The sequence below is a fragment of the Enhydra lutris genome, unplaced genomic scaffold (genome assembly GCF_002288905.1).
Source record: "Enhydra lutris kenyoni isolate GAN:26980312 unplaced genomic scaffold, ASM228890v2 scaffoldscaffold8, whole genome shotgun sequence".
In the NCBI taxonomy this organism is placed as follows: Eukaryota; Metazoa; Chordata; class Mammalia; order Carnivora; family Mustelidae; genus Enhydra; species Enhydra lutris.
The window spans coordinates 31215180-31231507 of NW_019154092.1; the positions used below are offsets into that span (position 1 = coordinate 31215180).

A 16328-nucleotide genomic window follows, 5' to 3' on the forward strand; every position below is an offset into this window, starting at 1 on the left:
ACAATAATATAAGAAAAAATAATGCAAATAATAGAAAACACATAAACCCTATCATTATTTATATTCAGTGTAATTGCTCACCCATAAAACCTATAAGAATCAATTGAAAAAATAATCTAAAGAAATTAAGAGAGTTCAATATTGTATAAAACTTAATTACTCTAAATCTCTGTACCAGCATTAGCTATTTGAAAGATACACTGGGGAAGGAGGATTTATTCATATGAGCAATGAAAAAATTAGGGAATCCCTCCTAATAATAAACCTAAAAGAAGAATTTTTTAAGAAGTAAATTTTTGAATAAGTAAATAAACAAGCAAACCTAAAAGAAATTTGTGTAACCTCTCTGAAAATACATTCCCTAACTAAGATAATTGAGAACTTATATTTATCTATTTCCTAAAACACCAATATGATGACAATAAGTGAGTGCTTTTAAAGGAGTAAGTTCACAAGAATAAGTACATCAGAAGATTCATCAATATACCAGAGATTTATATACATTTTTGGAAAATGGAAAATGAATGGAAGATTAGTAACTTACTAAATAGAACAGAGGAAGCTACCACATAGAAAGCACTGAGAAAGGTATTCACACAAAAAAAGATGGATGTCACAGAACTTTGGGAAGTTTTGGGAATTAGGAGCAACATGAACAATGGAAAGTAGTGATGTGAAGTGGAACTAAAAATATTATGGAATGCACATGTGAAGTGAGAATTGAGAAAACACAGTGCCACTGCCACAGTGCCATATATGGAGTATTAGTCCCAAGCAGAAGACTGGAGACTAACTCTATCTAGAAAATTCAACAGAGAAGAGACATTATGGAATGTTATACTTTGGAAGGTGAGATTAATCAGATTGGGCTGAAAATAGGATAAATTCAAAGTCTACAAATGGAAAGGTTGGCTTCTTTCCCTGGCCCAGAAGTAGACCACATCTCGTTATCATGTAGAGTATTGAAAGATTCTTCTCTGAAGATGCTTAACAGTCTCAGAAAAAAGGCCTCCACATACTGGTATAGAGTGGTGCATCCAGCTTGGGAAACAGTCTGGCAATTCCTTAAAAGGTTAAACGTAGAGTTTGTAACCCCACTCCTATTTACCTACCCAAGAGAAATGAAAACATATGTCCATGCCAAAATTTGTACATAACTGTTTATTGAGGTACTGTTCACACTAACCAAGGGCGGAAACAGCCCAATGTCTGTCATGTGTTACATAGATAAACAAAATGTGGTCTATCCAAACTGGAGTATTATTTGGCAACAAAGAGGAGTGAAGTAATGATACATGGTATAACATGGTTGAACCTTGAAAACATTTGCTCAAGGAAAAAGCCAGTCACAAAAGGCTATATATTGTATGGTTTTATTTATATGAAATATCCAGGCAAATTTATGGAGATAGATAGTGGTTGTTTAGGTCTGGGAGAGGGGGTGGGAATAGAGAGTGACTGCTAATAGGTAACAAGGTTTCTTTAGGGGCTAGGAGGAGATGAAAATGTTCTCAAATTAAATTGTGAGATAGTTGCCTAATTCTTTTTTTTTTTTTTTAAGATTTTATTTGACAGAGATCACAAGTAGGCAGAGAGGTAGGCAGAGAGAGAGAGGAGGAAGCAGGTTCCCTGCTGAGCAGAGAGCCTGATTCGGGCTCAATCCCAGGACCCTGAGATCATGACCTAAGCCAAAGGCAGAGGCTCTAACCCACTGAGCCACCCAAGCGCCCCTAGTTGCCTAATTCTTAATAAACTAGAAGCCACTGAACTGCGTACTTTAAATAGGTGCATTTCTGTGTGTATTTTTATTTCAGTAAGACAGTTTGAAGTTTATAAAGAAGCAGTCAGCCACACTGAATGCTGCAGAGACATTATGTAAAATAAGTGCTAAAAAATTTATTTGATTTAACAACATGGAGGTCATTGGTGAATTTGGTGATTTCAATTTTAGTGGTGTGGTAGAAGATGAAAGTCAGATTGTAATAAATTGAGAAATGGTTTGGTTATGAAAGGGGAGGTCTTCTTAAGTGCTCTTGATTAACCAGTAAGCAGGGAAAGATTAAAGATTCTAGAGTAGATAGTCAATACAAAAATGTCCCTAAGAAACATAAATGGAGTGGTTAGTCTTGTCTGAAAGAAGGATCACTTCCTTCAGTGTGAAAGGAGGAAATGATGAGTGCTGAAAGAGTTGTAAACTTGATAGAGTAAAGACAATTTCTTTTTAATGACCTCTGTTTTTCTCTGAAGTGGGAAGCAAGGCCATCTGTTTAAGAAAGTAGTGAGAAGGGGAAATGAGGAGGACAAAACAGCTGATTAGAGAAATAACAGTAGCTTTGTCAGAACATATGTAGCACCCACTTAAGGTCAGTGGCAATGAATTTATATTGGATCTGCTCTTTGTTTGCTTATTTCTTTGAACATTGTTTTATTTACACTAAGTTGCCCAACTATAACTCACAGAAAAGACAGATGTTTAGATTCATGCAGTATTGTGCTTTTGCCAGATTTAGGGGCAAGGACAGAAAGACTGTGGACACATTATTAAGAGCATTGTTAAATGAATGATTGGAATGCCAGACCATCGAATTCAAGATGAATAAGGGATAAAGGGAAGAAAGTATGATATTAATGATATTAATGGTCCCACCAGAACAGAGATTTTAGCAAATTTGTTCACCACTTTATTCTTAGTCCTTAGAACAATGATTGTTTGAATTAATGGTCTGGTGAGACCAATAGAGATAGTGGAAATAGTTGAAAAAGCAAGTCTGAAGGTAGCATGTGGGCATCAGAAAGTAGTAGAACATTTGAATTACTGAATTAAAAAAAGATGCCATTTTAATTGATGACACCTTCCAGGATATGAAGAGAAAGTCTTGCTGAGAAAGTCTTTGACCTGAGATGTCAAGGAACTAAGAAGTCAGGGTGTTGGTCCAGTGTCATTCACGTGATGTTAACATTAGCAAGGATGATGGCAAAAGTTAAATTGAAGGGGAAGACTGAATCAAGTGTTAACATCTTCAGTGATTGAAAGCAAGTGGGTAAATAGATGATACAGATGGAGAGGTTGAGAGTGGTAGAGCAGATGACAGGATACTCAGACTGATAAAAATTGAATGTGGTACTGGGGGAATAGTTATCAAAAAGCAATAATAGAAGCAGTGACGATTCCAATACTACCTTTGGCCATGAAACACATAGGGTATGTTGAGTATAAACAATGCCTACTGAGAATAATGTAGGGAAAGCACTGACCTCAGCAAAGAGCCAGGTTTCAGGAAAAATAGGAGATTAAGGAAGAACTCTAAGAGGGGTACAAAATATAGCCAAGTATGACATGAAGCAAAGCTCCTGAAGTGTTGGAGGGTATGGGAAGGGATGGGAATAAAGAAGGAGGAAGTACAGAATATAACAGAGATAGCAGTATTTTGCTAATCTGTGATGGATTGTAGTAGTAGGCATTGACCTGTTGAGGGAAGGACTAAGAGACATAGTTGATTTCATCTCAAAGGACCTTGGACCTAACCTAAGTGCTCTTCATTAAAAACGATATTGTAAAGAAATGATAAGGAAAAAATAGTCCCAGTATATAAAATGAAAAGTTAGTTTATACAAACCATATGTGTAGTATCCTTTTTTGTAAAATAAGAACAAGAATATGTGGATGGGTAGTACTTTTGAGAATGTGTGAAATATATTGTGATTTTTTTTTTTTTTTTGGTAGAGGCATCATTTGAAGATTTATTTTATTTACTTATTTTAGGGAAAGAGTGGGGAGAGGGGCAGAGGGAGAGAGAGAATCTCAGGCAGACTCCCCACCGAGTACAGACCCTAACATGGGGCTGTATCCCAGGACCCTGAGATCAGGACCTGAGCCAAAACCAAGAGCCAGCCACTTAACCAACTGAGCAACCCAGATGCCCGGTATTGTGGTTTTTTTTTTAAAGATTTTATTTATTTGTTTGACAGAGAGAGAGAGATCACAAGTAGGCAGAGAAGCAGGCAGAGAGAGAGGAGGAAGCAGGCTCCCTGCTGAGCAGAGAGCCTGATGTGGGGCTCGATCCCAGGATCCTGAGATCATGACCTGAGCTGAAGGCAGAGGCTTAACCCACTGAGCCACCCAGGTGCCCCCGGTATTGTGATTTTTGAAAGACTAGCTGTCCAAAAATTTTAAAAAGCTGCTTATGAAGGAAGGTACTAAAATCTAAGCCATTGGACCGTTCGTTTTTTTCAACAAATATTTAACACCTGCCTTGTGTCAGATACCATTCTTGGCACTGGAGATAGTATCAATTAACACAATAATGACCCCATCCATGGAGTCTATTACTATTGAAAGAGGCAATAAATAATGTATTTCAGGTAGTATTGAGTGATATAAAGAAAATAAAACACCATAATAAGATAAAGCGGCCGTGGCGTGATGGCTATTTCAGATAGAGCATTTAGGGAAGGCCTCTTTGAGGAGGTGGCATTAACGAACAGAGGGAGCAAGCAAGGTCTGCCAGCAGAGCACCCTAAGAGAAGATCTAGCATGTGTTCAGGCCCAGAGATAGCTGGATTGTTGGAGACGAGCAGGATTTCAAGGGGGTGGGGGGAATGAGTTCTGGTTAGGATAATTAAGAATGCCTGTTACACATCCAAGTGGAGAGATCAGGCAGCAGGTTGGGGATGAGTCTGGAACTTGGAAATCAAGCTTCACATTGGAGCTATATGTTTAGAACATACTGATATTGTTAAAAATCATGTGAATGAATGGAATTGCCTAAGATATGAGAGCTGAGGATTGAACCCTGGGACATGCCATCATTTAAAAGGCAAGAGAAGAGAAGGGTATTCAGGAGAGATCTGAAATCCCAAAAGATGATAAAAGGGAATGTGAGGGGAAAGCTCCAGAGACCGCATCCTCCCCTGGGTTTTGTCTCAGTGTCTTGCTAGGTCAGAGGCAACCAAAACTGGAGCAAGAGCTCTAGGAGAACAGAATTAATGCCAGTACAGCCTACTCCAAATTGCTTCCTGGATGGGACTGGCAGAATAAAGCAAATAAGCCCTCTGCTTATCGCCTCTCCATAAAGAAGCTTATAAGTCAGCCTGTGTGCCCAGGTAACTCGGGAGTACTGGCTCTGTGAGGCGCAGATGCAAGATAGGCCAATGCCTATGGCTCAAGTAGAGTACATATCATAGGGATGGTATTTGATAGATTGTGAATAAGTTGCCTATGCCTTTAAATTGTTTAAATGCCAAACTCCCATCAGTCATGCCAAGTTAATCAACTTTATAACTAACCTCCTGACACATACCACCTCAGCAAACTAAGACACACTGCTCACAGAACACAATTTGATAAACACTGCTCTTTGCTGGTATTTAGTATAAAATGCCATAGGAATTCATTTTTTATTTTGCTTTATTGCATATATAATTCTGGTATAAAACTGGGTGATTTCTCAAGCTCTGGTTTTTAAAGTAATCTTGGCTATTTTCTTGCTTTTTAATCTGCTAAATTATTTGGTCTTTCCTGATAGCAAAAGTACTGTTAAAACACTTGTTGAATGAAATTAGCCATAAGGGGGACACTGAAATCTAAGATCCTTGTCTACCACAGACTTTCTGGTTCTTCTGCCACAGTGTAGTCCATGATAGAAGATGGCTTCTAGAGAAAGAGAATTTTTGTGATAACAGCAGAACCATGCAGATAAGCATTTGTACTTTAGGGTAAATGAAATCATTGGCAAAAAGACAGCCCGGTTGATTAAGAATGTGGATATATTCATGCTGAGTTACAACTGGTTACAACTACACTTTTAAAAAATAAAATGTAGGGGCACCTGGGTAGCTCAGGGGGTTAAGTGTCTGACTCTTGATTTTGGTCAGATCATGATCTCAGGGTCGAGGGATCGAGCCCCAAGTTAGGCTCTGGACCTGCTTAAGATTCTTTCTCTCCCTCTCCCTCCATCCCTCCCCCTACCCACTTGTGCATGCACGCACTCTCTCTTTAAAAAAATAAAATAAAATGCATTTGGAAACAGCAACCATTTTCTTCTTTTACTTTTCCTTTAGTTACACATCTGATTTATCTTGGTGGAAAGACTGAAGATACCCAAATCCAGGAAGTCACAGTGCCTAGAGTAAAACCACTTGGCTCTGCCCCCTGACTTGCTGTTTGACACTAACCAGTTCACTTATAGCTCTCTGGACCTCAGGTTCCTCATCAGTAAAATAAGAGAATTATTTCAAATTCTGTCTAAGACCCGGTCCTCCATGACTAAGCATTACTAAGTGTTTGCCGATACCCAGTTCTCCTCCCCTTCTGGAGTTACATGACTAGTTCTAGCCGCTCAGATAGAAGGAGAAGTAGTGTGTCACTTCCAGGCTGGAAACCTATGCACAATTCTTCAGTTTCCCTTCCCTGCCAAAACAGTAGAGAAGCTTACGTGTTCCACATGATATAGCCAGAAGAGAGTGGAGCCACTCTGCCTGGAACTATTTTGAGCCTAAAAAATAAGTGTGACATATATTTGAGTGACATATATTGGAGTTTGACGTTAATTTGTTCTGCCACATAACCTAACTTATCCTAATACATCAGATCTAACTCTCTGTGGTTTTGTGGGTCACTCCTTCCATATTATAAAGATCTTTTCTACTATATTGTATGTAAGAGTACTATGAAAGAATTTGAACCCCACAACTTTTTTTTCAAATGATCAAATAAGTTGGTACCTACTAAATCAGTCTTTAAACACAAATCCCTCTCATTATTCTCTATTTTAGCTTTTAGCTTATACCTCTGAAAGATTGATTTCTAACATACTTTCTGATTCCCATTATTTGGGCTCTATTTTTTTTAACAGAGAAAACAGCTTGTTTATTTCCTCATTCAGAGTATCTCTCCCTAGCTGTTTTAAGCACGAAATTGTAATAGAAAAATATACCTCTCCATTGTTTCTAACTTTTAAAAAAGTTTTGACAGTCTGTATAAAGAGATGAATATTACCACAAGATTGCCACATGTTTCCAAGGAAGACTCAAACAAAGCCTATTCCTTGAGCATGAAGTAGGTCTGTCTTTCTGATAAAGAAACTTTCTTGGAAATAGTACCCAACTCTTGGTTTACACCTTAAATGAAGATGTTTTGATTGAACACAGAAACCATTGTTTTGAATGGCAGAGATAATTGTATTGAAATAGTGCCTTAATGCTGTGAGAGTAAAATCTGCCCAAAAAATTCTGCTCAAAAGAATTTCAATTTACAGTTTTTCGTACCATAGAAAATATGACATTTCCATGCCTGAGATGTTAGTCTCATTTTGCCTGGGGCTTGAGGGCGGGCTAGCTATATAACTTAAGAGACCAGTGTAAAATGAAAATGTGAAACCCCTTGTTTAAAAAGGATGAAAAAAAAGTAGGAAGAAAATGTGCAGTTAAAGATAATAAAATACAAAACTTTATCCTCTATAAATTTATATAGCGTGACCAATAATGGTGATACATGAGTAATAGCATAAACCTACAGATAGATAACAATTTCTATTTTTGAGGTCATAATTTTATATAATAATACCTTATTAATGTGATAATGACTGATCATAAGATTTTTCTGGCTCACTTTTCTTTAAATTCATTTATTAGATCATCAAAATTGATACGTTTAGCAACTTTATTTTAAATGATACAATTAAAAGCAAATCAGTCATTCTTGGCAAATGAAAGATTACACATAATATTTGGTAATTTTTAATTTTGAGAAGAATCTGCTGATACAACTGACACTGGAGCTGTTGGGAATATTTGATAGGCTTGGCAACACTAGGATAGATTTCTGATAAATGATTTCAAAATATAAATTCTAGTATCTCTTGAGCTGATGACACAGAACAATTTTTCTAAAAAGGTACAACTCTTTATTCACATTAGTTTTATGTATGTCAGAAAAATCTAATTTTAAATATAAGTTTGTTCCATGTTGTTTTTCTCTGGTATGTCCCATAACTTGTAGAGGTTCTATAAGAAACCAGAAGTTACTTAATGATTTGTATATAACTCAGAATACCTACCTATGCTTTCTATAACCATATCTTCCATGACAAAGAAAAACTAATTTTAAAATTGTCATCCTCATTAATTGGTTCATTTGAAGCTGCATGTGAAAATAATGTTTTTATCCATCAGATGCAACAATTTTTATGTTTAATTTCTAAACCCTTGGGTATTTACTTAGCAGTGGTGCAGCTGATTTTTGAGGGGGGAAGAATTCTGGGTTTGTTTTGTTTTGTTTTGTTTTGCTTTGTTTTAGAGCAAGAGCACATGTGTGAGTGGGGGGGGAGGGGCAGGAGGCAGTGGGCAGAGGGAGAGAGAGAATCCTAAGCAGGCTCCATGCCCAGCGCAGAGCCTGACTCAGGGGCTCGATCACAGGACCCTGAGATCATAACTCAAGCTGAAATCAAGAGCATGACACTTAACCAAGTGAGCCACCCGGGCACCCCAGTGCAGCAGGTTTTAAAACCTGATTCTATCCCTGGGGCGCCTGGGTGGCTCAGTGGGTTAAAGCCTCTGCCTTCGGCTCAGGTCATGATCCCAGGGTCCTGGGATCGAGCCCCGCATCGGGCTCTCTGCTCCGCGGGGAGCCTGCTTCCTCCTCTCTCTCTGCCTGCTTGTGATCTCTGTCTGTCAAATAAATAAATAAAAAATCTTTAAAAAAAATAAATAAAAATAAAACCTGATTCTAAACTCTTTGAAGAATTATCTCTTAGATATGCTTTATTGCAACATCCATGTGTATGCTTTTATTTTATAATATTTTACTGATGTATATTGCCTAAATGCTACCATTCTCCTCCCTGTGTTCAGGCTGGAGAGCTAATATCTTGCCTTGGGAATGGGTTCCGGGAAAAGACAAGCAAGCCAGCAAGTGCTGCCACCATCGCCATCGCCATCACCAGAATGGGCTCAGGTCCCAACCCCAGCCACACCCTCAGAGCCCTACAGCACCCCAGGCTGCTTCGGGCAGGAATGTGCACACCGGGCAGGCAGGCAGGCCAACTGTTTGGCAAACACACTGCCTAGTGCCCACTGTGCCTGGAGGCCTGAACCCGTATATGCGTACCTCGCTTATCTCCTCCATTCACCTACCTGCTCCCCTGTCCCATCAGACTTGATTTGTAAAACACAAGGTCAAGGATAAAATCAAGAGTTTCAAGACCACAACAGATCATTAAGCCAAGTCCAGGGTCGTGTGCGACTGCTCAAGGCTTCATGATCTATCTGTAGAAATTACCTGGCCCTTCGTATGAATAAGTATGGAGGCAGATACATTTATGCCTTTGGCTTTCTCTAGTGGAAATGGGCTATGGATGAGGGTGTTATTGACCACTATTAGTTTCTCTGTCTCTCTGCTGCTCTAAGCCTACCCCTTTTTTTTTAAACTTTTATAAAAATTTTTATTAACATACAATGTATTATTTGTTTGTAACATATAATTATTGTTATATATTAATATAATGTATATAATACACATTATATTTGTATAATATAATGTATTATAATCAGTCTTACACAATTCATAGCACTCACCACTGCATATACCCTCCCCAGTGTCCATAACCCAGCCACCCTATTCCTACCCCCTCCAGCAACCCCCAGTTAGTTTCCTGAGATTAAGAGTCTCTTATGGTTTGTCTCCCTCCCCAGTCCCATCTTGTTTCATTTTTCCCTCCCTTCCCCCCATAACCCCACTCCCTGCCTCTCAAATTCCTCATATCAGAGAAATCATACGGTAATTGTCTTTTTCTGATTGACTTATTTTGCTTTGCATAATACCCTCTAGTTCATCCACGTGCTTGCAAATGACAGGATTTGGGGGGGTTTGATGGCAGCATAGTATTCCACTGTGTATATATACACCATGTCTTCTTTATACATTCATCTGTTGATGGACATCTAGGCTCTTTCTATAGTTTGGCTTTTGTAACATAGCTGCTATAAACATATGGGTGCACATGCCCCTTGGGATCACTACATTTGTATCTTTAGGGTAAATACCCAGTAGTATGATTGCTGGGTCATAGGGTAGCTCTATTTTCCACTTTTTGAGGAACCTCCATAGTGTTTTCCAGAGTGGCTACACCAGCTTGCATTCCCACCGACAGTGTAGGAGGGTTCCCCTTTCGCCACATCCTCACCAACACCTGTTGTTTCCTGACTGGTTAATTTTAGCCATTCTGACTGGTGTGAGGTGCTACCTCACTGTGGTTTAGATTTGTATTTCCCTGTTTCTGACTGATGTTGAGTACTTTTTCATGTGTCTGTTGGCCATTTGGGTATCTTCTTTGCAGAAATGTCTGTTCATATCTTTTCCCCATGTCTTGATTGGATTATTTGTTCTTTGGGTTTGATAATTCTTTATAGATTTTGGACACTAGCCCTTTATCTGATAGGTCATTTGCAAATATCTTCTCCCATTCTGTCATTGTCTTTTGATTTTGTTGACTGTTTCCTTTGCTGTGCAAAAGCTTTTGATCTTGATGAAGTCCCAATAGTTCATTTTTACCCTTGCTTCCCATGTCTTTGATGATGTTTGTAGGAAGAAGTTGCTGAGCTGAAGTTGAAGAGGTTGCTGCCAGTGTTCTCCTCAAGGATTTTGATGGATTCCTATCTCACTTTTAGGTCTTTCATCCATTTTTTTTTTTTTTAAGATTTTATTTAGTTATTTGACAGACAGAGATCACAAGTAGGCAGAGAGGCAGGCAGAGAGAGAGAGAGGAAGGGAAGCAGGCACCCTGCTGAGCAGAGAGCCCGATGCGGGGCTCAATCCCAGGACCCTGAGACCATGACCTGAGCCAACGGCAGAGGCTTAACCCACTGAGCCACCCAGGCGCCCCTCTTTCATCCATTTTGAGTCTATTTGTGTGTGTGATATTAGGAAATGGCCCACTTCCATTCTTCTACACGTGGCTATCCAATTTTCCCAACACCATTTGTTGAAGAGTCTGTCTTTTTTCCATTGGACATTCTTTCCTGCTTTGTTGAAGATTAGTTGACCATAGAGTTGAGGGTCCATTTCTGGGGTCTCTATTCTATTCCATTGATCTATGTGTCTGTTTTGGTGCCAGTACCATACTGTCTTGATGATTTTAGCTTTGAAATAGAGCTTCTGGTATTGTGATGATGCCAACTTTGGTTTTCTTTTTCAACATTTCCTCTGACTATTCGGGGTCTTTTCTGGTTGCATATAAATTTTAGGATTATTTGTTCCACTTCTTTGAAAAAAGTTGATGGTATTTTGATAGGGATTGCATTAAATTTGTAGATTGCTCTAGGTAGCATAGACATTTTCACAATATTTGTTCTTCCAATCCATGAGCATGGAATGTTTTTCCATTTCTTTGTGTCTTCCTCAATTTCTTTCATGAGTACTTTATAGTTTTCTGAATGCAGATTCTTTGCCTCTTTGGTTAGGTTTATTCCTAGGTATCTTATGGTTTTGGGTGCAATTGTAAATGGGATCAACTCCTTAATTTCTCTTTCTTTCTCTTGTTGTTGGTAGCCTACCCTTTTTGATGAAAATGCTGGACACCAGCATTTTCTTTTGGAGTTTCTTTTCCCAAGATTCTAGAGAGAATGGGAGTAAGACAGCAGGATGGAACTAACATTTATTGAGTATTTACTGTGTTAATATATACCAACCTATTCATTTAATCCTAACAGGAGTTCTGTTAGCCCCTTACAAATGAGAATCTGAACTGAGAGGTTGAAGAACTTTCCCAGGATCACACAGCCTGCAAATGGTAGAGCAGAGATTTGAACCAGGCAGCTTTAATGTCCTGAATGAGAGCACTGGAAACAAACTACCTGGATCCAAATCCTGGATGTGCCAAATAATGGCTTCATATTGGATGAATTCCTTCCCTGAGCCTTGGTTTCCTCATGTACATACTAGAGATCAGACAGTAAAGTGTCTACTTCATAGGGTTGTTCAGAGGGAAGGTTGAATACATGTCAAGCATTAAGAATAGTGCCTGACACTTAATAAGCCTACAGTAAATGCTACTCCTGCCGTCGTTACTATTACCACCATTCCTTTGCCTACTCCACAGTCTCTCTTCATAGCTGAGAAAAGAATGTTGGTGATCAGAAGAAGAGAACAGCTTACAGGCAGACAGTGGGGGCCATCTGCTGTTTATTCTCCCTGAAGTTCCTCCTGTAGACCCTCACAAGTGATGTGATCAGTGACTGGATTCTTGCTTCCGGCAGCGCATCTCTGTAGGCTTCTTGGATTCTAATGTTCCCCTGGTCTGATCATTTTCTGTGTGGGTTGTGTGTGTTGCAGGTACGAGACCTCTCTGCTGGATTTGGTTCAATCTCTGAGTCCAAAATCTGCTCCCAAACCTCAACCCCATCCCTCCAGAGAAGCTGGGGCCTGGATTCACAGTCATCGCCGACTCAGTCCTCGAAAATCAACCTGGAACAAGATGGGGACAGGCAGGACCCCCGAAGACCTGGAGGAGAATCAAATTCTGGAAGACATCTTTTTCATTTGATGTTGAAACACGCTACAAAATTTCCATCTGAAATGTGTGGGCTTCTTTATATCCTGATCTAGGATTTTAAATTATTTGATCGCAAACTAACCGTGTCTCTCCTTTCACAGGGGCCTCTCTCACTAACATCCTGTTATGTGTTGAACATAGAAATCATGTTACAAACCCAGAGTGGTTTTGATCAGACCCCTCAGTAGGTGACACATTAAGGGCAGAGTGGGGGAGGGCAGTATCTTTTCTGTGCCAAGCAGAGATTAGAAAATTAACATAGGACCCTTTCTACATGCAAAGGCCTTTACATATTCAGCCTCATTTCCAGAGTGTTTCCTTCTCAATACTTAGTGGGAAAAGGTTGGTTCTCTTTTATGCACAAGGAAGACCTTTTCACAGAAAAATCCCTCTGATTTAAAAGTAGCCCCTTTGCAACATAAGCAGTTTCGGAAAGACAGCCTCTTTACCTCTCCACCTCACCTTTACCTCTGTTCCCTCATTGCCTACCTCTGTATACGTGTAGTCATTTAATTCCAAAGTTGGAGTTGGTGTCCCTACCATCGCAAGCAACACCCAACAACCAATTTCGAGTCAGTTCCAGTAATCATCAGCAGTAACCAAAGGGCACAGTGGGCTGGAGGGAGGGGCCCCAACCAATCCTTGGAAACCAGCATTAAGTCACATCATAGAGTGACTGCCCTCAGGAAATAAAATGGAGACACAGGCCTGACATGCTTTTCCTGCCATCCCCCCATTTCCCAGGATAAATAAAAGCAATAGCTCAGTACTTTTTACTGACCTAAGTGTCTGTACTTGTGAGCTGCCCATGGCTGTCTCTGGGGAAGATGCCACTAGGGAGAGGAGCATCAGCTGCCACAGGCTGAGAGCCCTTCCCTGGTCCTCCCTCTTACCTCATGAGGATCAAAGGCCCTAGGTTGATTGGGCCTTTGATGTGCTCTGCTCAGGCTATTGTCCCGTGACTCCAAAGAAACATCTCTACTTGCCAGATTCTCCTCCTCCACTCCCAAGCAGAATCTCCCTATCTTTTCCACTCCTCCATTTGACCCAGAGAAGGCCTGTGGAAAAAGTACACTTGCAACCTTATTCTCTCTCTTCTCCTATTTGGCAGAGCTCTTAAGATGGGTCCTTCAGCTTACAGTGGGCTCCAGTGGGTTCTCATGCCCCTGGGCAGCATGATGAACCTGGTAGAACCAGTGAGTTGATGACTTCCAGTCATGGAAGCAAGGAAGGTGTGTCCCCAGATGTGTCTACTTGGTGACCTTATTTGATCTGTTCTGTTTCTCTCTCCCTTTCACCCAACCCCAGGCCTGAAGTGGGACCAAGAGTCTTTGTCAGTCAGCATTGGTAGCCAAGGTCAGACCACCCAGGGTGAACTGCATTTAGTGAGCCTACAGGGCTTCCCTGAAGTCTTTATCAAAACTAGATTATCTCAGCCTACAAAAGCCTTATTAAACAGATTCTTTATGTGGATGGATTGAAATCTCATGTCTCTTCTGCCTGAGGTGCTACCCCCTCTACTCCACCTTCCTCCACTTGGGTCTTTTTGCTCTTTGAGGAGAAGAATGGGATCTACCAACACCAGTCCTTCATCTGAGGTCAGGATTGACTAGTTTTAGGCATCCAGTTGAAAAGTTGAAAAAACACTGCAGATTAAAGTATCCTTTTAAAGTTCACCCCATGACAGGAACTGAGTCAATTTCGTCCCATCCAGAAAGCATTTGGAAAATTGTGTTTCCTTTGGTGTGGCAAACTGGGGAGAAAAAAACTGAGAGCCCTCAGCCATTTTCTCAAATTGAGGTTTCTAGAACTATCTTTTACTTGCCCCAGATGTCAAGAGCACCTTAAGTACATCCAGTTCCCTTGGATCAGCCATAAGCGCACACCCCATTTGTCGCCAGTGTCTTTACAGATCTCTAGAATAAAAGGGTGCCAGAAGGACTAAGAAAAGGATTATGCTCTCTTTAAGAAGCTTGTTTGCCTTTAGAAGAATGCTAAATGAGACATAAACTAAGGGATTTTGGCAGGGGGCGGTGGTGGTCACGTGCCACAGATTGGAGTTTAATTGCTTCTCCCCCTGCATGAGCAGTTTGGAAGAGCAAAGATGGATTTTCAGCAGAGTGTTGAACAACATATTTTTCATATGCACCATCCCCACACCAGTTGCCTTTCTATCCTATAGGCATTTCCTGTGTGTCAGGGCAATAGGATGTGAATTTGTGTCTAATCCAATGTCTTCCTTATGAACTGAATGGCGTATGTTAATGTCTTCATTTGTCTGACTTTGAGATACATATATATATATATATATATATATATGAAAAGGTGGTTGTAGAGCCTTGAGGCTGTTGTGGAGCCCAGAAGCTTGACCTAATTGCGGATATCCTACAGAGAGAGGGTCTGACACAGAAGAGTCAGCCTTTCTTCCATGGTAAAGTGCTCGCAACAATGACTGGTTGCCACCGCTGCTTCCTCAGAGCAAGACTAGACACATATCATATCACACATATTTTTTTTTGAACTTTACAATGTGCACATTTTATTGTATATTAATTATACAAAATAAAAAAATTAATTGTACAAAATAAAAAAAAGTTTATTAAACATACATATGTAATTTAACCATTTCTCACTGCCTCTCTATCCCTACTGCTACCCTGTGGGAACCACCATCACCTCTCTTCTGAATTACAATAGCCTAACTAGTTTCCCTGCTTCTGTCCCTGCCTCCTACATTTTATTCTCAACAGTGGCCAGAGTGATATCGTTAAAAAATCACATCATGTTTCTCCTCTGCTCAAAACCCTCTAATGGCTTCTCTTTTCGGTAAAATTCAACATTCTTTTTTTTTTTTTATTTTATTTTTATTTTTTTTTTATCTAACAGAGAAAGACAACAAGAGAGGGGACCTGTGCAGATAATGCTGCCACACTGCCCACCCTGCTGCCCACCACTCTGTGAGAGAAAAACCCATCAATGTTTGCAAAATGGGACAGGCCAAAGCAGGTCCGTTGAAGCTCCTACAGGGACCCTAAGTGCTTGATTTAGGAAACTAAGGTCAATCAAGGAAAAGCTTTGCTGACAGTCATCCTTCCCATAGGTATACTCATGTCATCCAAACCGGACCTGCATGGTGAGGGCTTAACTAGAAAACCCCAAATGTCATGGGGAAGGGAGGTAGTCTCTCCTCCCTCAGAGCCACTCTTTTCACTTGGCCCTGCTCCCAGCACCATGGCCAGAGACTCTGAGAAGGGACCGGCCGAAAGGAGAGCAGCTGGAGAAAGTCCGTGGTCATTAGTGAGGTGGATGGAGGCTATGGCAGACCCCTCCCAGCGCATGCCTTATCCTCACCTCGGAGAGTATCATTTTTAATGTGGGTAACTATTTATATACGTAAGAGATTTTAAGTTAACAAATTATCTCCATGGATATTTTCCCCACGTGGTTTTGGTATCAAATTGTCCCTTCAACACCCTTCATCAGATCCATGGGGCAGAGCTTGAAAGCAAAAGCAGAGCCCCAGGTTATCAACATGTTATTCTCGTCAGTATGTGTTAAAACAGCAGGAGCTTGGGTTAACAGAAAACGATTTGCCAAGTCCTGATAGGTTTTCCTGGTTGACTCTGGCTCGCTCCCATAACATGGACACCAAGCCTCCTCTAGTTCTGTGGTTGCTGGAATGGAAGTTTTGATCTGCGTGCACCTCTGAGACAGGAAAAATGATCCCATCTAGTGGGCTTTAGGTGCTAAGAGATATTAGGCAAGGGCTTGTGTGTCTGA

The 16328-nt window shown here is 40.3% G+C and overlaps 1 protein-coding gene across 4 annotated transcripts in view; it reads left to right on the forward strand.

Annotated features, from left to right (window-relative positions):
• LOC111142579 (KIAA1328 ortholog) overlaps positions 1 to 14836 on the forward strand; it is a 325804-nt gene extending 310968 nt beyond the window's left edge. For all 4 annotated transcript variants that reach the window (XM_022495863.1, XM_022495865.1, XM_022495866.1 and 1 more), the window contains one exon: positions 12329 to 14836. In XM_022495863.1, coding sequence (XP_022351571.1) covers positions 12329 to 12539 — 211 coding nt within the window. In that variant the 3' untranslated portion in view covers positions 12540 to 14836. The remainder of the gene's footprint in view (positions 1 to 12328) is intronic.
• The last annotated feature ends 1492 nt before the right edge of the window (positions 14837 to 16328 follow it).